The sequence below is a fragment of the Myiozetetes cayanensis genome, unplaced genomic scaffold (assembly GCF_022539395.1).
Source record: "Myiozetetes cayanensis isolate MyiCay16 unplaced genomic scaffold, myiCay2020 scf9, whole genome shotgun sequence".
NCBI classification, from domain to species: domain Eukaryota; kingdom Metazoa; phylum Chordata; class Aves; order Passeriformes; family Tyrannidae; genus Myiozetetes; species Myiozetetes cayanensis.
In genome coordinates this window covers 13,874,341-13,897,904 of record NW_026088185.1, presented here as the reverse complement: position 1 = coordinate 13,897,904, position 23,564 = coordinate 13,874,341, and the positions used below count along the sequence as shown (strand labels likewise).

At 36.0% G+C, this 23,564-nt stretch overlaps 1 protein-coding gene across 8 annotated transcripts in view; it reads right to left on the bottom strand.

Annotated features, from left to right (window-relative positions):
• Positions 1 to 23,564, bottom strand: part of PDE1A (phosphodiesterase 1A) — a 152,876-nt gene that overhangs the window by 31,990 nt on the left and 97,322 nt on the right. For all 8 annotated transcript variants that reach the window (XM_050339535.1, XM_050339534.1, XM_050339533.1 and 5 more), the window contains 6 exons: positions 13,199 to 13,381; positions 12,694 to 12,760; positions 11,621 to 11,737; positions 9,578 to 9,718; positions 4,457 to 4,557; positions 1,852 to 1,977 (listed from right to left, as the gene is read on the bottom strand). In XM_050339535.1, the coding sequence (XP_050195492.1) occupies positions 1,852 to 1,977; positions 4,457 to 4,557; positions 9,578 to 9,718; positions 11,621 to 11,737; positions 12,694 to 12,760; positions 13,199 to 13,381 (735 nt within the window). The remainder of the gene's footprint in view (positions 1 to 1,851; positions 1,978 to 4,456; positions 4,558 to 9,577; positions 9,719 to 11,620; positions 11,738 to 12,693; positions 12,761 to 13,198; positions 13,382 to 23,564) is intronic.

The window sequence follows — 23,564 nt, the reverse complement described above, 5'->3', positions numbered from 1 at the left end:
GACTGCCCCTCTAAATTGAAGTCTCAGACATGAACAGGTTGTGCAGGTTGGCACAGATTGGCACTTTGGCATTTACTGTTAGCTTGAAAGTACAGACTGTAATTGCTTAGCTAAGTGACAAAACACAGAACTGAGTGTTCTGGTTTAGTTGTTTGACCTTATTAGTCAATTCATAGATCTCTTCTAAGTTATACTGAATAGGCCAAAAAGAGAAGGTAAATTCTAGTTTCTCTGGTTGCCAGATCTCACCAACTTCAAACTTTCTGCATATAATAGGATCTGTGTAGCCAATTGGCAAAATTAAAATAAGATCCTCTAGAAAAACACGATTGGGTTACAGTGGGAAAAGACTGTGGGAGAAAAGCAAGTGTAAACAGAGTCAGTGTGGGATCAAGCAACATCCAAAAGAAGGTGGTAGTTTTTCACAGGTTCAAAAACTACAGAGAAATGAAATGCAACAGAAGTTAGACAGAATGGTCCATTACCAAACTGGGAAAAGAACTATGGGAAACCCAGACCAAACAAACTGTGCAGAGAAGAGTGTGCTTCAGAAAGTGAGAAGAGCCTATCACACTTTCCCCTTTATTCTGTCTGCAGTCCACCTGAGCAGTATGTATAAACATCACACACCTGGAAAATGCAGGCTCCTCTTTCCACTGGCAAATATTTTGTTTCCAACCCATTACTCTTTTTCTCAGTGACATAACAAATGGGAATGACTGAGATAAACTCTACTAGCTGGCAGACAGATTTCAGCTGGAGTCAGTGTATGCTGCTTCAGGGATTTCCGAAACTATTCTAGTTTATGGTGGCCTCCAGTGACTAAGAAGTCAGGACTGGGAATGCACATAAGTGTTTCCAAGCCATCCTTGGCACAATCCTGAACTGAAATCCATCTGAAGAAGACCTGCTCCTTTCTACCTAAAGCATTCTCTGGTAGGACACAATATGAAAAAACTGTTCTGACATCCCTTCATAGATGTACAGTTTCATGAAAATATAAATTAAGCAGAGTATAGCTTTGTTATTCATGGTAGCATCATTTGCACTGGGAGACTTTCCTGGAGACAGAACATCTCTCTGGCTTCACAGTCCACCTGTTTGAAAGGGGTTTTTTGGGATCCCTGAATAATAGCTGTGTTTATAGAAACACACAGAAGACTCATATTTTAAATGTATCAAACAAAGATATACAAAGAAAACATGTCCTTTTTAATAATGGGAAAACTTAGTCTAACACTTGTTCATTTTAGCTCTACAGGTCTTCATATTTGTGATATATCAGTTATGATCCTTACTCTTTCAACTGGCCAAATTTTCTTCAGGAATTACACTAAAATTAAGAAGAAAAAGAAAAGCTTTCTGTAGCACTTCTGGGCCTTTACATTATTATTTCTGGACTCCCCACGTAATTAATTTTTTAATGCTTAAGCAAGACGTGACTACGGTGACATCCCAGGGGCAGTGGTGCTCAGGCTGGCAGTAGCATGACTCTGCACCATGGTTTTAACCCACTGTTAGGCAAAGGGAACCCAGCTAAAGAGCAGCATTGTGGTTTTCCTGAAGATCTATCTTACCTGAGACACTGTCCACACAGTCCAGCACTGTGCCTCATAAATGCACAGTCTCACTTGGAAAAATTGATTTTGTTTGGAGTCTCCCAAACAATATTTCTCAGCACTGCTGAGAGCTGCAGAGCCTTCCATAGGCTCTAAATATCCATTACTCTTTTCAGTGACAATGTCACTTCCTGTAATTTGAACTCTTAAAATAGGCTCCAGAGGGAAGGCCTGGTGGTTTTTATTATTTATAAATACTGGAATTACGTTTGAATGTCACAGCAAGTCTTACCTCCAGTCATCTTTGTTTAAATTACCCAGGATGTTCATCTCTTCTTCTTGCATGAGTCTATAAGCAGCACTTACATGATGATTTTCAAGAACAGAACGATCATTGTACAATATAGCGACATCTGACCTAGTGTTGAAAAAAAGAGGAAGATTTTGTAACAGTGTCCTAATGATGGCACTGCAAAAGGTAGACCTATGTATTCTCTATGAAAACTATTGACTATATATATATACACACATATATATCAAACTACGTGTATGTTTTCCTGCTGTATAGAATACTGATACATTTTACATCTTAGATGCATAAAAAATTGTGATTATACCATTGTATATGCTGTTTGTGGAAAAGTCATACTATTCAAATGTGTGACGTTTTATTTATATGATCTAAGTGTGATGAAAATTTGTGAGATCTTTGAGCTTCTTGACTGTAGATAGGACCACAGAATAACAGAAATGCTCCAGTTAGGCTACCCAAGAGTACACTTTAGCAATACAACCATTTAAAATGCAGCGTCTTCATGAACAGCATGGGTGTTAAGAAGCTACTACCCCTGTTCTGAGAGATGTGCTTTGGCCCTTGCTGTTCATTATCAGAAGGAGCTGTAAATAATAAAATATTAACAAGTTTCAATTTCATAGGTTTTAAACAGATACCATCTTTTGTCAGAAACACAGCTAAACCTTGACATGAAATTTGATTGCATTCAAGTGCTTCCTAAAGAAAGATCCATACCATAATGATAGCACACTTGACAGTAACCTTTCCCTCTTAATTAAAGACTAATGTACAATTCCAGAATTACATTAAAATTTTCACAAATTTTGATGTGGTGTGGATTTATCACACTTAGCCTCAAACATTATTAATTCTTAGAAAATTTATTTCCCCAAGACCTTACCTGACCTACTAAGCAACCTCAGGTCTCTCCTCTTTGCTACACTTCCATTCTGATAAAACCATTACTGAATATTTTAACTTGGCCAACTGAAAAATCTGTACTAGAAGAAAGGTGTGATGATTTATCAGTGCAGCTCCCTCTGACACAAATATGTTATATTGAACCTCTTGTTCTGTTGAGAAATATATATTGTCATGTATGGTGCCAAGGTATCTGAAGAATTAAAATAGGATTGGAAACTTTATTTAGAGGGAACAAACCATAACCTGCTAAAACTCGATATGTTTACTTCCATAATCCAACTGAAATTGTGGGAAAATCTGTGTTATGCCAATCACATATGTTTAAGAAGCACACTTTGATAGACATAGCTACTTATGGATAGGTTTAAGTGGTGCTAAGATTTGCTATGATTATGGCAGCAATTCCATCAGCTTTTCTCAGGCAAAAGAAGCTTGGAATCACAGCCCTGGGATACCACATCAGGGCCAACTTACCCTAAGAGAGAAGAATAAGCTACATTACAAAAAAAATACCTATTTGCAAGTAAAATTCAAAAGCTAACAGCTTAATTAATTTTCCACTCTTGCAATACTTCAGAGCAAAATATTAAGGACAAAAATAGAAGAGTAATATAAACTTGGAACTACAAACTGGTTTATTTTTAGCCAGACTGTGCTGAGGGAGAAAAGAATTGTGTTCTTATTTCAGCTGCAAATCTAGAATTCATTCATTATTGAAGGGAACATCTTGGAGCACGTTACAAATTTAATTTAAATGTTACCTTTGGGCACTTTATCCACATAGGTGAGTGTGAGGATGCTTCCATTCAAGGTATTCATACTTCTAGCACAGAGCTGTTTTGTTAGAATATACCAGTGTGATGCTGAATTTTTTTTTTCAAGACCAGCTAAAGCAAACTCCTCAACTGAGGATACTAAAATCAAAGTATAGCCTAGTGTAAGAGAACAATAAGATGTTTTGAATTAGGTTAAGTATCAGGTGTACCATTTATCACTTAGTAATGTATTGGTCTGGGATTTTCCCTCAGTAAGCTGAAAACATTTTAAGGGGAAGAGATATATGCTGTTGTACAGGACCAGCAGCTAGGATGACATGCTGCATCTGCATGAAAATACAGCTAGCCTCACTTTTAAACTGGATTCCTCTTCAGATTTCTTCTTCATGCCTACTGCAGATGCTGTCAAAATATACTAGGAGAGGGCTCATGGTAGGTATTTCTAACGCTTTCTCCCTCTGCACCAGGACTTTGTAAGTTTAATACACAAAATGAAACAAAATGTAGCCCCTGAAGTATGCCCAGGCACATCGCTGGAAGCAAGGTGGTATTTTTATGGGGACACAGTAGAAGAAGCTTTTGACTCAGAAGTATCAGAATTAAAGTGAATAAATAGAGGGTTGAGGGGTTTTCAAGTCCACGTTCTGAACATTTTTGAAATTTGTCTTGACATATGTGCTCCAAAATAGAATGATTTCAAATGTTTTGGAGTTACCTCCTTACTTTTCCACACTCCCTGTCCATGTGAATGGTCCCATTAACTGTACAGAGGTCAAGGAAGCAATTTGTAAAATCAGGCATGACCTGGCTACTTCCTGGCTTTATTAGTAAGAGATATGAAACAGTTCAGACCAATGAACAGTGAACTCCAGATATAACTCTAAGGAGACCACTTTGCTTACCTTGTCTGAATATGAAAATTGTTTGTGGTCCCAGTATGTTCATAATCATGGACGGCAGCTGCAAAGATCATTGCTAAAATTTCCAGTTCTGTGAGCCAGTGCTGGCAAGTGAAAAACAAATCCTAGTCACATTTGCTGTAATAGCCTAACTCTGATTAAACAGTACAGTACTGAAAATGTTTTGCACTACCTTTAACTTAAATAAACTTTCCACTTGTCTTATTCTAGGCAACTATATATCCATAACACTTCAGTATCATACAGTAAAATAAGTCCTTGTACTTGTTATGATTTGTCTGAGACCAAGTTAACATCCATTTGGTCACTAACAAAGTAAATATTGGCAGCTGAAAATATAAGAAGTTGTCAAGAGAGTTACATGGTATATTTTGCAACTGCAATGAGTATCTAATCTGTTATCCCACACATGAAACTTGCCAATTTATGCCATATTAATCTAAAAGCTTGATATGAAGTTAAGGTTATAATTTATCTTTTAGTAAACTATATACACAGTTCATAAAAATTCAACGTACAACATCAGTATTAACTACATTTTTCCAGTGTACATAGCACTAAAATTAGGCCCATGGGAGACTTTTCTGTTCTAAATTTTATCATAGTTTGTAGTGATTTAAAAAAAAAAAAAAAAGGTGAATAAGGCTAGTATGCAGTTGTACAGAACAAAAGGTAATACAGATCATGTATACAAAATAATTCAGACCCTGGAGTTTTGTTTCCTTTTATAACTCTTGCTAACTGAGGCTGCTCTGTATCATTCAGTTTGTAAAATAACCTCTATTATCTTCTTTCGATTTCTATTTCTTGAATGATAAATCATCCTCGAGGAGAAAATTTATTCCATCTAAAGATGGGGGCAGAAAAATCATATGATTATTAACCCCCACAGTCACAGGACTGATTAAGTCAAATGCCAGTCAAGCATTTCCACACATATTTCAGATGGCTTTGGCATAAAAGTAAGCTTCTGTTCCAAAGGATCAAAGGATGATCTCAATTGTATGCACCCAAATATGCACATACATGTGTATGAATGGATATGAGATGTATAAGCTGCCAGATGTAATAAAAGTTGCCAATAGTAGTACTTCTTTCAAAGAAGAAGAAAGGGAACAGTCAAGATTCATAAGTAATTTGAGAATAATAAAATAGATCATTCAGCAACAAAATAAGACTGCTGAAGAACAACCACAGCCTGTTGGTGAAACAGTACAGATTTTAAAAGGTCACAACACAGTAAAGAGAATGTACTGTAAGCAGTTCTAAAAATGGAAACGATGACCTTCATAGTATTGTGTGTCAGAAGAAACCAGGCCATGACCAGTCCTGGCTTTCACAATATTTTCAACATACCAAATAGAATAGAAACACAGAAATTATTAGTAACTAAACATAAACTTTTTCTTTGAGATGTCTTTTTAAAGGTCAGCTTTTCTAGCAAACAAAATAGTTGCTACACAATGCATTTATAAGTAGAAGAACATTCCCTACAAACAATATCTATGGGCAACACAGAGACTTCATATAGTACTATATGAGAGCAAATACACTAGAGACACAAGCTGTACAGTCAAAAACGAGATCAGTATTCAAATCAGAGAATCAGAGGGGTTTAGCTAAAGGATTTCTAAGGAAGCAGGAAAAAACTCTTAGAGAGACAGTTAACAAGTGTTTTCTCAAATAGAGAGGGAAAGATATCTAGACAGGTATCTAGAGGTCTGCAAGACTGTAAAGAGCTGAAACCTGTTCCCTCCTGAAAGAAACTATTCCTTGAAGGTGTAATGCCTAAGGTAAAACATCTCTTCTATTGAGAGCTGTTTTCCAGTGTTATAAATTGCTTATAAGTAAATAGATACATTTCAACTTACCAGGAGCTCTGTTTGAAACCAGTTTTTTACAACAATGGATTAAAAGGAGTAAGAAATTCTGAGTAAGAAATGGAGTCTCAAAATTCACATATTGACAGTAAAGACATTTTTTCCTTTACTTTGAGCAATACAGGTACGTGGGAGGAGAAAAGGGATGGTGGGAAGATGATCGATGACTCAAAAGTTCTTTACGAGATGTATTCCCTGGGACTTGGATTCTTAAATCTTTATAAAGATTAAAACTTCATAAATGTAAGCTTGAGTTATACATTTCAGTCATATCATCTGGGATTTAATCTCCTGGGAAGGTTAATAAATTGTGTGCCATCTGTGATACCTTACTTTCTAACACTTCGATCTGAGGTGGTTGGATCTTGTTTCTTAAGATAGACAGTAACTTTTGAAAAGTATAATGATAATTTTATTTCTTTAACTGTGACTCTGAATATGTGATATTCTACACTGGAATCTTTCTAAGGGCTTGTGGAGAAGCATAAACTTTGACCAGCAAAATTTTTTTGCAATTGCTGAAGTATGGTTGTTTTCCAGTTGCCTATAAAAGATACAAAACACCTGAACATGAATTGTGAAATGGATTTTCTACCCAGTTTTTTAAACATTTGCTTCAGTATTTCTTACAGAAATGAATAAAGAAGATAGCAAATCTGAAAGTTTTAGAGTCAATATGAGCCAAATAACTTCAAATTGCACACCAACCTGCAAAAAAAAAAAAAAAAAAAAAAAAGCCAAAAATCCACTGGAATTTGATATAGAATTGCATCAAATTGACTCCAATCCAGGTATTTGCCAGAAATACAGCAGAGTTAAAAGAGGTGCACAATGGACATGCTCTGAAAATTATCAGCTTGAGAAGCAAATTTCAAATTGTTAGTGAGTGGGGTCCTGGAGAGTTAACTGGGCAAAATAGAAAATAGAAAAAAACAAACACAAACCAAATCAAAACAAAATCCACAAGTTAAATAGAACATTCTCATGATACTGATGCATTCTCAAATTGCAAGGAATATTTGGCACAGAAATACTTTGCAAGTTGCAGAATCACTAGGCCTTCTTTCAAACACCAATTTCCATAAATGTTCCTTCTGCCTGCCAAGCTACATCTGTTTGAAGGCACTCTTGACTAAGTGTTGTCCTAGTTCCATCATAGAATCATAGAGTCATAGAATAGTTAGAGTTGGAAAAGACCTTAAAGATCATACAGTTCCAATCCCCCCTGCCATGGGCAGTGAAATATTGTAATTCAGTACCATAATTTGGCAATTAAAATGTGAAATAAAGGTGGACTAATTTTATAGAAATATTTTGTAGTAGTTTTGCAACATTAATGAGGTTTTGCAGCAGCAAAGTCTAAACGTTTTTGAAAATAATTGTCCAAATCCCATTAAAGTGCAGTTAGAAGGTTAAGATGCTAATATTGTAAAATTAGTGTTGGTGATGCCTTTCTCACTTGTGTGCACTCAGTGAAATAGCAGATATTCAAATATGAAACAGATTCCTTCATTCAGTGTTCAGAGATACACAGAGTGTGTTGCAGAGTTGTTTAATGAATGGCAAAACATCCCAAATTGGCTAGGACAGCTCTGGAAGTTGGAACCTTGTCCTGCCATCACAAAGAAAACCTAATGCTATCATGCTTTTTGAAGGGCAGAGATACAACAGGCCAAAGGGATGTTTATAATATTTAATAAAACACAGGGATTTTCCTCCCTGCTAAATTGCTGATTCAGGTGTATACCTGCAACAAAGACATGTCTCACAAAACTTAACTTTTGCAGTTTACTTTACAGTAGAAGACAAGGGTAAATTAGGAACCATAATCTAATCTCTTCAATATTTTTCTTTTATTAAAATATTATTTTGATAGGTCAGTATTATATACAACAACTTTGGGTTTGACTCATCTTGGCAAGAGCTGTCTAGGCACTGCTTCAGTCTGATATGGCAATCATTTTTCAAGAAAACCTCTCAATGTGAAAAGGAATCTTGGCTGGTGAATACTCCGGGCTTCATTCAGGAAGTAGAATTGGAGTTAAAATGTAGCTTTAAAAACTTGATACTTAGAAGCAAATTACTTCCTTTAAACAGCAGAATAAAAACCTGCAATGCCTAGGGACTTTTCCTTGCCCCCACTGAAGCCAAAGGCAAAAAGTTTTAAGCTAGAAAAGGCTTAACATAAGCGACTTACTGACATTTATTTTGTGTATATATGAACACAAACATCTAAAGTCAGCTCTAAATTTTTCCTTTCCAAAGTCTTACGGAATTGTTTCATAGCCCTGCAAACAGAAATCAGATGCTATCTCTTCCAGGTAGTTTTGTTTGTTGGTTTGGGTTTGTCTTCTTTTTCTTCTTTTTTTTTTTTTTTTTTAAACAAGTGTATTCACAGTGAAGACAAATCATCAAAAGGCCATTGACAGCAATGTTCCTTCTCTTTCAGACAGTATTTACTTTTGCCTAGCAAGCTGAGAGGGAGGAGACAACCACTGCTGGTATTAAATACAAGTGTTTAGAAATAAAAATTTCTGCACAGACTCATTTCAGTTCCCAAACGAACAATAAAAAATACAGTGACATTGCAAGACAAATGCAAAATCCTGCCTACTATAGGCACATACAATATCCAAGAGCAGTCCTAAAAAAGGTAATAAACTAAAAGAAAAAGTAGTTGCAGAGTCCAAAACTGGGCTGGATGGGGCTCTGAGCAGTTTGGTCTAGTTGTCCCTGCCCATGGCAGGGTAGTTGGAACTAGATTGTCTTTAAGGTCCCTTCCAACCCAAAACATTTTATGCCACTATAATTCTAAGCCTGCATTGATTCCATACATCTTTCAACAGCCAGGACCTCAGTAGATACTAAAGCTTCCTTGCCTGATCACACCTCCCATGCTGTGATGTGAAAGTAAAAATTTCTCACCTGCCCACTCCTGCAAATCTATCTATTCTAATATGATATATAATACCCAAGTCCAGACGATGAAAAGCAACAAGATGTAAGAAGGATTTTTTTCCTCCTTTTTCCCTCCGCATAGGGAGAGCTTCAGCTCAGAAGAACTGTTAAAATGACAAAGTTCACAGCCTGAATGGTAGTTTGGAATCTCTGTCTGCACAATTTTCAAGGGAGCTTTTTCCTTAAGAAAAGTCATATGAACACATTTATTCGAAACAGCAGAGTCTGAGAAAAAAAGTAAATTGAACTTCACCATATTCCTTACCATGATACCAGTGTGAATCATTATGTAATGCACAGTTTGAGTAACATCAGCTGCATGGATCAAATTGTGATATGGATTTTTGTATTTACTGTAGCCAACTTCAAGAGCTTCAGCAAATGAAATAAGATTGGGAACAGGGATCTAGGGAGAAGAAAACATTAAAATAACTGGGTTTTTTCCTGCAACAGCTGCAAAATCAATCATACAACAAATAAACCACAAATAATATACTATAGAACATAGTTAGCAAACAACAAAAGAAAAAATTAAAATGTAAAGGTCTAATATCATACATACATCAGTGAGTCTCCACCCTATTTTTGTAGATGTTATATCCCTCTACATACACCATGCACAAGAGACTGCAGAGCTATCAACCAAATGGTTTTCAAGACATGCCTGTCTGACTGTATCAGGACAGATTGCTCATATAATACAGGCATGACAGATAGGAGTCTAACAATAGGATTATCTCCTTTTCTTCACCAATTTTACTTGCTTGAGACAAGGTTTCCTTTAATCTCATAGTATGACTTTCCTTCCTCCAGGCAATGTGTGAAGTACAGGTACTTTCTAGTCCCACTTATTTCTCCCATTGTGCTGATTTTGGCAGGGATAGAGTTAATTTTCTTCATAATAGATACTATGGGGGTATGTTTTGGATTAGTATTGGAAAGAGTCTTGATAACACAGGGATGTTTTAGTTACAGCTAAGCAGAGGTTACTCAGAGTCAAGGCTCTCTCTGCTCCTCAACCCACCCCACCACTGGGTAGGCTGAGGGTGCACAAGAAGCTGGAAAAGGACACAGCCAGGACAGCTGGCCCAGCTGACCCACAGGATACACCAAGGATATGGTGTCAGAGTCAGCAGCACAAAGCTGGGGGGAAGCCGCCTGGGGTGCTGTTACCTGTTGGCTGGACATCAGTGAGCCAACATGTGGTGAGCAATTGTTTTAATTTGCATAATTTCTTCTTGGGCTTTATATCTCTCTCTGTTATTTTCATTAATTTTCTGTATTATTATTAAGAACATTATTCTCACATTATTATTATTACACTGTACTTATCACAACCCACAAATTTTCTCACTTTTACGCCTCCAATTCTCTTCTCCTCATCTTGCTGGAGAGAGAAGTGAGCTTATTTGGTGGGCCAGGGTTAAAAGATGTCACCCATACAATGAAATTACATTTTCCTTAAGAATTTTTTCTTTATTTAAAAGCCCTGCAAAGTCTACAATGGAACTGAGAATGGGCTTAAACCTACTCTGCCAGTAACATTGCATATTTCATGTCCGTGTTGTTAATGGTAGCCCTGGTGTGGTTCTGACTTCAAGCACACAAAGCTTGTTGGGAAAAGCTGGGCTACTAATCACGATTAAAATATTCAGAACAACTTCAGGATGAGGCAGCCTCTTCAAAAGGAACATGGAGTTTTTCAGTGGAGAGATTTTGAAAGTACAAGAAAACTTTCATTTGGTACTATTGTAATGATAAATTTGGCATTTTGATCCATATTTTTATCTCAGCCTTTCAAAGTTGGCTATAAGTACTCCATATTGTATTGCAAAACCCTCCAAACACCATGGAAAACCAGCTTTCTCTTTATATATCCTTCCAAGCTGGTTAGGAGAGGAAGGTTCATCTGAAGCCCCTCCACAGGAATGAGCAACATACTGTGATTTAGACTGTGAAAAAAAGTGCTTAAGACTAGCTACAGTTTCCTGCCTTATTAGTAATCTTTGTTCCAGGAAGCTGGGTCACTGATTCAGTCCTGCTGAGTAAACAGGTTGTATACATAATCTATTTACGTAATGCTCACAAATGGTACGACATGGGTCTACATGGCTTTCCATTTTTTGGGTTGCAGAAGTTTCATTTGGTAGAACAATTGGAATATTACAATATTTGATTTGCCATATACCTTTGTACTGCATTGTACAATAAAATAAAAAAAAAGTCCAACTTATGCTGTTGTTCTTGCATTTTAAATTTGACGTATATATTTTTGCATACATATTTTTATTTGTGGCTAGTTTCTGACCTTGAAACGGTTCAAAAGGTCATATCGGGTAAACAGCTCATACATCATAAATTTCAGACTGTGCTCTCCACTTGCTTCATTTAGGGCAAATACGTCAAAAGACCATTTATCAACATCCTGCAGATGAGGAGAAAAAGAAAAAACAAAGAACAGAAAACCAAAAACTGTAAAATTTCCATCTGCTTGAGTAGGTTCCAGTTGATCACTAGAAAAGATATTTTGGAGGGTTTTTTGAGGGAAATGGGAGAGTTTGGTGGTTTTTTGATTGTCCAATTCTATCAAACTCCTACTGTAGTTAACACATTAATGACTATTTCAATATTAATGATGAAAACAGTTATACCATCTATAAATAAAATACTTGTAACATGACCTAGGCAACTTTGTATGCTTTGAGTCAAAGGTCTTAATCTTTCAAATTTTACTTTCTGCATACAAATTGTATAAAGAACCTTATGAAACAAAGCAATACCATCCTTTAAATAGGTCATTAACACTGATGTCATTAACCATAAAGAAATCTGAGAATAACAGTGTTTGACTTCTAGGGGAAAAGCTGAGGTACTTAATTCTCAAGAAATACTAGTTTTTAATTGTTTACATAGACATACAAACTCTGCTCTCCATAAAAGATTGTCTTTTATATGAACTAAAGTAATACCTTAAAATCACAGCAAATACTGTACTTGTTCCATAAGCTTTGGATTCTTTTGTTAGCTCTATCCGAATACTATCTCCTTTTTCTTTCCTAAAAAGGAAACAAATACTCCTGTCTGCGACACTGATTACCATACCACTGGGAGCTGATAGAACTACATCTCACATTTCTATAAAAATTTCTGTACAAATTTAATCCTGTTACTCTAATAACGTCTAAATTAAATCACAATTAAATGGAACCATATGTTATTTTTGAATTTTTAACTACTAATTTCTGCATTCTGTGTGCTCAGTTCTGTAGTACTAACTATGGCTAAGGTATGTTCAGTAGAGAAATAACTTCATTTGAATTAAAAGTCACTAAACATAAGTACAAATACATTTAAATTCCACAATGATTAAACTTATTTCACCTTAAATGTGACTATCACTTCTGATGGGTAAGCCAAACCAACCATGCTTGAAGTTCTTCGGTACATCCTAAAGAAAAAAAAAAAAATCAAGAAATAACACTCCTATAAAAGTACTGGAGAGATTTATCTTCTGTAATTAACTTTTCACAGTTTTTGAAATAACACTAAGCTATTAAAAGTTCTGATCACAAAGATTACATAAATCTTTTTATGAACTTTTGAGAAAAATCTCTCTTTTATGTTAGAGCAGTCTTTGGTACAATTTACTATAGAAGTTGCAAAGTCTTTGAGTTTATCCCCAGAATTTTCCACCATTCAAGAGATTTTACAAATTTAGAGGTTTTACCTGGATTTCTTTATGGAAAAATAAAGTGATTGCAGAAAGTGAAGCATATAACTGGCTCAAAGATTTGCTGCAGGTTCCTCCCACCACTTAAAGGATCTTCAATGGCAGACACTGTGGTTAAATGCTGCACTTGCTGTGATAAGGAAACCGAGTTCTCACCTTTCTACAAAAATCCCAGCCTGTACAGCATGCACAATGCTTCGGAATTTGGGCTTTTCTTCAGATCTCCTCTTCGCTATTCCCATCTCTCTCGTGAATGTAGAAGCTAACCAGTCCCGCACTTCCAGCGGGACCGAATCCGACTGGATGTCAGAGAGTTCATCCTCAGTGTCCAAAAGCTTCCTACAAAAAGATTAACGCAGGTTAACCAACAAGATGGCAGAGTGAAGCAAAGAGGAGTACAGAGAGGTGAACAGCCAACAGAACTTGATTTCAGAGGAGCCGAGGCCGTGTAAATCGACTTAGTACATCAGTAAATGCCTTTGCTGGTGAGGCCAAAGGCCAGCTGCGCACAGCAGATCTCTTTTCTTTCCCATTGCTCATGTTCTAGAGGGTAAAAGATAATTAAAATGCAACACATTCAACTGAAGGCAAAAGAAGATTTTTCTACAAATTTGTCAAAGTTGTGGTGGATTGAAGTGCAATCAGTGAGCTATAGAATCTAAAAGATAGACTGACAGGAACGCCTATAGAAAGAGGGATTGCTGCTATAACTAAGAACACCAGTGGTCCATTCAAAATGGTGCAAAAACTTTTTGGATACTTAGATGTAAAGTAAATGATATTACATAGCAATGCTATGGTGAATGCATGTCAATGAACACCCTGTATACATGCTTGTCATGTTATTCCAGTGGAATAAAAGAATTAAAGATAATTAATTCCTTTAATAAAGAGAATTAATTCCTTCTGTGTGGAGATCTGTATTCCTATAAAAAGCATGGTAACAAAATCAATAAAGATATTATACAAGATTGGATTGCAAGTCAGCTTTCACAGTTCTAAACAGTTCAAAAAGCTAGAAAAACTTATGTAAGTTTTGCAAAATAGAAAAAGTATTAAAAAGAAATTTCACTTAAACAAAACTGACTTGAAAATCATCAGTTTATTTAGAAGAAACATGTAACTAAACATTCTCTTTGGACTCAACACTTCCAATCCACACTTCTATAAGCCTTTTTCTAGCTGTTATTTGCCCGTATCACTCAGACTGCTAAGATTTTCCAAGAACCTAATCCCTTATTTAGTCAGATATCTAGTTTTCTTTCACATAATTATGCAAGAAATCCCAGAGTTAGGATGACCTGAACACATGCAAAGCATGCAACTCTTTTGAAATGTTTTACTGAAGGTGGTGCCAATTGAATAGCAGATATTATTTGATTACATAGATCTATTTCTGCAGTGCTGCCATTCTGACACTCCTCAAGTTTGTGTGATTTGGACATAAAGCAATGATGAACAAAGTATGGTTGAGTTTGATTTTCTTATCAAACAATCTGTTTATCGAGTTAAAACATGGGCCTCTTCTCCTGAGTAAACAGGATTACTGGGAAAAAATTTTGGTGGGAATTCAGTTAACATATTAGCAGATGGGTATTTAGGAGAGGAAAGTTATCACTTTCCTATCCATTTTCATGGTTACACCTCTGCCATTTTCTTTCTACCCTTAGCAAAACTGTTAACTCCTTTCCCTATTTGTGCACTCTCTCCTCATGTTTATTTGATGTCTCTTTCACACCTTTCACTTTCTCTGTCTCTCTTGAAGGTTTTCAAAACCTGGCCAAATCCAGGTCTTCTCTGGCACATAGAGGAATTGAGCAGCAACACAGATGATTAAGAAAAGCCTGAATATGGTATAGTTCAAAGGAATCCCCACATAAATCTAATGCTATCTGAGGAATTATAGGAAGATGACTAGTAGGAAGCACGATGTCAGAGAAGAGTCATATAAATTATTGGTGAACAGTGAGCATAGTGTAGTTGTGTTCATCTGCTGTTCTCAGATTCAGCAGCTCATTTGGCCAGCAGCATATTTTGTAAGGTTTTAAAACCAGATTAAAAAAAAAAAATTCCATAAAATGCACCCCTCATCCTCCCTCAGTTTACTGAAAGAATAGCAGAAACATTCCTATTTTTCAGAGATATAGAATTATCAGCTTAGGAAAGTTCTTTAACATGGAGTGCAAGAAGAGCAGAATGGACAAGAATTATGAAATTTTCTGAAAGTGGGACACAGGTCAAAAATCAGTAACTTAAACTGGAGGAGCAGGACTTGTGTAGAGAAAAGGATTGGGGCAAATTAGCCTGCAAAAACCAAACCAAGGCTGAGATTGGGCATAAGTCAAAGGCTATACATTGGCTTTATTCCCTACATAAAAAACTATGCTATAGTCCACTTAAATCCATACTAGTCTAAGACTGTTATTATATATCCCTGGAAAAATCAGTACATTTATATTTCTGAGGAATATTTGACATTTGATGTATTTCTAGTACAAAAAGGGATAAACATTATAATCTCTAAAACATGTTTTTGTAACTATTCCATTGCTCAAATGAGATGAAAACACACCAGCAATAAAAGGACCGTGGGCATTAGGCTGCCTCACAGCATGCAGCAGGGCCACTCCACATGACCTGTGCAGCACAAAGCAGAGCTCTACATCAGTTTGCTATAGTCTGATGAAGATCTGAATTTGGGACCATGTCCTGAGCTCTGCAGATGTGAGCCACTGGAGTACAAATTAGGGCCAGTAAGACACACCGAAGTTTCTCTAATCCTTTTAACCATTCACCTGCAAAGCAGGAGGATTGTTCAGTCTGTAAATGACAGTAACAGAAGTTACTTCAGGAAGGCAGATCTGAGAAAACAGTATTTGTAAAATGTGTTTATTTAATCAGTAATTTCCATGAGACAACTGCTCTCTGACGAGCGATGACTGAACAATAAGCCAAGGGGGAAAGAGAGTTTCAGTGTCTTTGCTTCCAATCTATAATAAGTAGGAAAGCAACTGCAATATAGAATTATGTTGCAAGTATAAAATCTTGCAGCTCCCTCAACACTCAAGCTTAACAACTTCTCAAAAAGAATTAGTTTCTTTGAGAAGACTAACTGGAACTATACTCAAGGAGAGGAAACAAGGGCTAGTCATTCATCTCACAACTGTCTATCCGAGACTTTCCTGACCTTTCGAAGAATAAGAATTATATTGGGGAAAATTACTTGTGGCATCTGCATTGCTAGAAATGGCCTTTGAACAATTTCACTAATGACTGCCATTCTTCTGTTATTACAGGGACAGGGCTCCTGTATGCATCTACACATCTGAATAAATGGATGGTTCCATCAAATTCCACAATTTGTTGGAAATTTTATGTAGGAAGGAAAATAAATTAGACTATATATTGCTTCATACAAACTGTGCTTAATTATAAAAAAATTCTTATAATACATTTTCAACTAATTTCACAGCTTCCAGCTTTTGTCAGCTTTTATTCATCTATTTTTACTTTGATTATAAAAAACAGTCTTTCCATTATATTTCCATGGGTCTAGATATATAAGTACTGTGAAATACATCTAATTGTTCACCTTTTATGCACTGATTGTCGAAACATTTCTTTAAAATAACCTGGGGTTATCTCATTGCAGCCTTTCAGTACCTAAAGGGAGCTTATAAAAAAAAAAGAGAGAGCATCTTTTTACAGCCAGATAGTGCTAGAACAAGGGGGAACATTTTAAAACTAAAAGAGGAGAGATTTAGATTAGATATCAGGAAGAAATTCTTTATAGTAAGGGTGATGTGGCACTGGAACAGATTACTCAGAGAAGGTGTGGATACCCCACCCTAGATGTGTCCAAGGTCAGTCTGGATGGAGCTCTGAGCAACCTGGTCTGATGGAAGGTGCCCCTGCAAATGGGAGGAAGGTTGGAAGCAGATGATATTTAAGGTCCCTTACAATCCAACCCAACCCAGTCTATGATTCTATGTCTTTAAAAAAAAAAATAAAGGATGGAGATAAAATCAGGAAAGCAGAAGACAGGATCAAAGCAAAGACACACAGATAAACCACTGAACTTCCTATCAAATATTACAGGGATTTTTTTCTAGATTTTGCAATATAATTAATAGTTTATATTGCAAAATGTAATTTGTAAATTGCAATATAATTTTGTGACATTCTGCAATACGTAAAATCCTACATAGGTTCAAAAATGTCACTCTGTAGATTAGTGGACAAGTGACCATAGCTGTCAAACACAAGGCTAGAATTTCTAGCTTAGAAAATATTTGGAATGGAGTGACTACAAGACCCAAAGCCTCATCCTCCAAATCAACCACCCTGAAGATCAGAGACTGTGGGCATTTTGAAGCTACATAGTTGTTCCACAAAATCAGTCTTCAAGTAAAACTCCACTGAGATAAACTCCATTTAACTGGGAGGCATGAATTCAAATATACCAGTTGAATTAAATAAATATATATACTAATATATACCAAGGCACACACGTTAATTTTTCTTCCATAAAGCTAAGGAACACCCAAAAATGCTAAGAAACAAAACAGAAGAGGTTGTAACAAAATGTGCCACAGAAAGTACGTTTTTTCAACATGAAGTTAGAATTTCAGGGTTACATACACTTATTTTGCTCATATATCATTAGCCTGTTAAGTAGATGCAATATGAGGAAGAGATATGCGTGGGAAGGAGAGGGGGAGGCTTGGGTTATTTAATTCTATTCATTCCATGAGTAGAACTTCCATTGACAGTTGTGGGAATAAGTAAGACATGGCCCATGGCATTTCAGCTTAGCAATCAATTAATATTGCAGTCATAGTAACTAATAACCTGATCTTCTTGTCACAGTACGGTGTTTTTTGCCAAGAATAATTTTTCAGAATTCAAGTGGTGATAATTTCTTGCTCTCTTTTCATTTAATCAGAATTTTAAATATAGTAATGGACTAGTCAGAAGTGTATTTCTTTTCCCTTAGGAATCTATCAGATGTACTATCAAGAAAAAGAAAGAAAAGAAAATTAAAAAAATAAAATTAGATAATGGCTATGGGGGAAAAAAATCCATCAGTGCTGATCAGTCATGCTGCCTAACAGAGGTGGTGAAAGATTTCCAGAGGAGAGATTGAGAAGGAGGTATTAGCTCTTTGCTGATTAGTGAATTAATCAAGCCCTTAAGAGTAAACTGAAGAAAGTCCTTTTCTAGGTCTAGAATGCAGAAGAATTTATAGTCTAAATAGTCAGTCCACATTTTTATAAGTTGTTTAGTTCTATTATCGCACTATCTTCCTGAATGAGCATGAATCAATACACTTAATCAATATTTACGTCCTCTATAGTCCATTACAGTTTCTACTAACATCCACTAAAAGACTCTCTTGACCTCATCCAAGGATAAGCAAGTTTCAGAAATGAATGAGGTGCATTTTTAGTACATAAATGTCTTTCTAAAGGAAATTATGAATTTACCAACATGTTGTACCCTTAAAATTAGCACATTCTTAGAAAAATTGTTCTCATATGATGAATTACCAATTAATTAAATAAATAAGTAATGTAGGAAAGACCACTGCTACTGGAAATATTCACTTGTTGACATGTACTGCCTATTTGAAAATAAAGAGGTATATACCAAAGGCCAACAACAATCTTTACACTTAGGCCAGGATACTCATGACTAAAAAAATATAATTTTTCAGGAGTACAGCTATGAGTCAATGTATTTACTTTTACTTTTCTCTTCTTTTCTTTTTTTTTTTTTATTCAGCTGTTTTAATGTGGTACTCTTGGAGATCTATAGGGCTGGGACTTACTCAGGGCATGACTTAGAATTAAAATAACAGCAAAAACTATGAGACAGAAAAATTCAATAATTTTGGGAAAGGGATGCCAGCCATTTATTAAATAGCCTAACTGAACTCAGGAGTTTTAGTCAGAATTTAATAGATTAATTCAGTAATTTTAATAGATAGTGTATTTTTTATATAACTTTAACACTGTTGTAAGCTTTCCTCAGAAAAAAACCCCAAACCTTTAGCTTAATACAAAAGATTTCAAAGGTTTATTTTAAGCTTTTATAAGGGGGGAATATACTGTACTAATCTCAACACAGTAAGTTTTTTCTCAATAGGAGCTTTGACAAAAGTATCAGTTGTAGTTTCCCCTAATGGATAAACTGAATGATTTACTTCAAATGGTACATTTGTTACTGACAGCTTCAGGCAAAGTACATTTAACCCCAGACTGGCAATACACACTCACCAGCAAACTTGACTGAATATTCAAGATTATAATTTAACTTCATGCTTAAATAATTGCCACTTCAAATCTCTCCTCAGCTAAGTCACCTCAGAAAGGAATCATACAGACTGTATTTTACATCTGGCAAATAACTTCCAAATAGGGCATCCCATTCCGCTTTTTTATCCTTGCATCATTAGGCAGAATATTTTTATAAAATATTCACAGATGTGCCAAAAATGGTAATTTCGAGGAGAAATGTTTTCTAGATCCTTCAAAAAAAAATTGCGTCATTAACTGAATGCCCCACTGTTCAGGTAGAAAGACTAAAAATGTATCTTTTAAAAGTTTTAAAAAATATCTACATCTCTTTGATGTAAGAGAATTTAACTTTCTCAATCCTTGCACCGTCTAAGAGATTTGCTGGTGTGACAACCTCTGCTGGTTAATCTCAATAGATGACAGTGTTTGCATTGGCACAATTTCTTCCATAACCAGAGCCTTACAGTCAGTGAAACTTTGTGCCTCACAAAACCCGCTACCTCTGCTATGCTGCAGGTGAGAACAGAACGTAAATGGCCCTGCAAAGTCAAGTAACAGATTCCTGCTGTGAGATGCTCAGCAGCAATTTCTGTAGTGCTAGCTTAGAGCCCTGCAACACTGATGATAAGATACAGCTTATGAAAATTAAAAGAAACATGAAAGGCAGAGCCTTTACTGACTTTTGCTCTCATTTACATGCTAAACATATACTATGCCAAAAGTAAACGTATGCCTAGAAGAGAGTGAAAGAAAGCACAGGGTTATCAAATAAGTATCCTAGTTTATTATTTTTTGAGATATCAATTCCTAGCCTAAAATGGAGTAGCTGCCATGGACTCAGGTTCTGTTCCAGTATTGAAAAACTTGAAAATACTGGGGAACAGCCTTCTCCAGCTTACAGACGTAACCAAAACTGAGAGCTGCCCAGTAGCAGGCTATACTGACTGTTCCTCACCTCAACAGCTCCTGGAAACAGTAGAATTTCATTAAGCTGTTGGCCTTTTGCTAAGCTCCATTCACACCTCCACAACACAGAGCTCTGTCAGCGCCAGTATCCAGTCAAGTATTTGCTCCTTTCTTCTTCCTTGGACTCCACACAACAAAGACACACATGTGCATGATCTTGTCACAAATATTTCTGTGGTGCACTTGAAAGCTCACACAGCCATTTGGTGACATGAAGTGACAAAGCCCTTTGTCTTGCAATTTAAACTATTTCCTTTTTGGATGTTTGAGGATGTTTGTCTCTATTTAACTCCCAAAACTGTAGAAATATTTTGAACATTACTGGAGTAGTACACTGGAAATTCAGTATAGTCCAAGGTGTTCATTACAACAGCCAAGTCTGGATTTAGTGACCTCCTTTTTAGTTAGCATTATACATACCACAGTGTTTACTTTTTTTTTCCTAAAGAACTTTTTATCAGAAGAACTGTGTTTGCCATGATAATATCATCGAAATACCTGCACTATTTTCAGAGCTCTCATGCAAACATATATTGTTATAATGCCACTTAACCTTAATGACACTTCCTTTCATTTCATGAACCTGTATTTGTTATTTTGTCTTGCTGAATCACAGATGCTCAAAGCAATTGCCAGCTACATACAACAGAGCTACTTCATACATTATTGAAACAGTCTCTCCTACGTCAAAAGTTCCCAAGGGGTTAAAGTTTTTTTAAAAGAGCATTATACAGCCTGCAACAAACTAAGAGCCCCATATGGAACTTAAACTGCACAGATAAAATTCCTCCTGAAATCAAGTGTATCTTCTAAAACATTAAAGTATTGAAAAATAAGACATAATTGGAATAAAATATTCTGATTTTTCTCGTAACAACCAAAAAGTATTCTCCACAAGAAGTTACTGGGTTTTTTATTTATCTTCAGAATACATACCTTTTTAAAATCTTGTAATTTGCATTTAGGTTTTATTAGATTTATTTTCTTCTTACTTAGTATGAATGAAGAGCTGTGTTTACAAGGAACGGAACAGCTGTCATGACTGAATTATCAAGCTGTATTTATTTCCTGTTTGAATCTAAATATCCTTCTTCCATTGCCTTGAGCCAAGTGGAAGGTACTAACGGAGAAAATTCTTCAAGATTTGTCAGAATTATTTATAACACCTATTGAGTACTTTTGAACTTCTTCCACAGAGCAGATCTGCTGAGGGGCTGGAACTGTGAGAGTTTCACTGGTTGTTTTCAGCTGACAATAAACCTCTGCTTCAGCTACCAAAGTGTTAGAACTCTTTCATGGAAGAGTTTAGTGCAGCCTACAATTATTCAGTATTGAGAGATGCAGCAGTCCTAAAAAGGACCTGTTAAACAAGCTTATTAAGTGACATGGGGCCATAGATAATGAAGTTCATGGGAAAGCAGGACTTATGAGGTGCCTGATGCGTGTGCTTTCTAGCTTTCCATCAGTTTTTATATGGGATATTGACAGTCATTGGTCCAAACCAATTTTTCCTCATTTTGGAAGGTTATCCCTACTGCCTATCCCTTTTTCTAAGAACACTACTCTCAGAACTTCATAAATAGAATAATCTGTTGTGTTGTTTCTCTGCCTTTTCCCCAATCCAGCTGCACACAGTTTTAGAAAGCTCAAGTATGGAAACAAGTATGTGTACACAGTTATAAAAAATGCTCAGATAAATGACTATAGCATAGGAAAACATGGCAGCAGAGAAAGGGGTCAGAGGACCTGAAAAAAATATTTCATCCTCTGCTAAAGGGGTGAATTCTACAGCTATTTCCAGCTGATTGTTACACTATAAATAAAAATTCAATAGCCCATAACCTTCCACTTTTGCATGTACTTCTATGTGCATACACAACTTAATAGTATGATACAGGCTTTTCAAGAAATTCGAAGTAACAGTATACAGGGGGGAAAATGGGTATCTTCTACTGCAAGAAATTAGAACTGCTCAATGGAAAAGACTCAGGTTTATAAAGAGAAAAGTGTTTTTTTCCAAAACTAGATTTCATTTTTAAGTAGCACAAATGGTTTCCCAGAACTGGGGAACAGACTGGGCTCTTCCTTGATCCTTGGCTACATTACTGAACATCCTCTGTGAGATATGTGATACTTAGGTCTCTTTATTGACCTTAGTTTTGACCTGTATTTTTGCTTTATTCATCTCTGTTGTGAAGAATTGTAGAAGGTCCTTTTGCAATAGGTGAGCAACCGTTGGCGGAAGCATTTTATTATCCTATGTAACAGGATATGCGTCATAACAGAAAGATGAGTTAGAAGGATGCTTATAATGAACTCTCAGTTTGTTGCTATTCCTATTCTGTCTGTAGAGGTATTTAAGAGAGCTTTCCCTCAGCTCTCTTAAGTCTGTTTCCCAGAAAGGTGGGAAAGAAGAGACTACCACAGATAGGATTCATTTTTAGATCGCTGGTCGAAGCTGTGATCTTCCTCTGCTTGGATACCTAAGCAGTGGGTCAGTAAATTCATCAGGACAAAATCCAGGGTTCAAGAATGGGCTTAAAATAGAAAGCATGGGTATTTTCATGTGAGTTGCAGACACTGACTGAACAGCAAATCATATGAAAGAAACCTACTGAAGTAATTTGAACTTTGTGATGTATAAAAGTGCATGTTCAGATTGAGCAGGAATAGGCTGTTTTTCTTATGATCTAAACTATTATTTCTAATCTACTAGTGAGTTCAGTTAACTCAGTTCCAGACTACCACAGCTCTGTGCAGGACAAAGAACTTGTATTCTTTGGTGGGAACAAGGACAAATGCAACCACACAAGCTAATTCAGCCTCCACTGGCATTTGACTCAATGATACGCTGCTTTTGTTCCTTTATGGCCTCTATTATGGTATTGTAAACCAAAATAGAAGTTTGTCGATAATTTCAATATACATTAGATAGTTAGATAGATAGATAGATAGATAGATATAGATAAGAAAAAATCTGGCACCCTAAGGACCTGTACCAATTGAACTACAAATATGACAGCAAACTAATGTAAATCCACAAATTAACCCTTGATTTTATATAAAAGAAACTGGATTAACTTAACTTAGTCAGCAAAACTGACATAAGTATACTGATGGTGGCATTTTAATTACCAATATTTTAAAATATTTACCTTAAATTAATTCAATTCATCTTCATAACACATGTGAGGCTTCTGGAAGTCACTTAGGTCCCTATTCCTTTTCAAGTTGTATATTTAACTTGGGATCAAGTT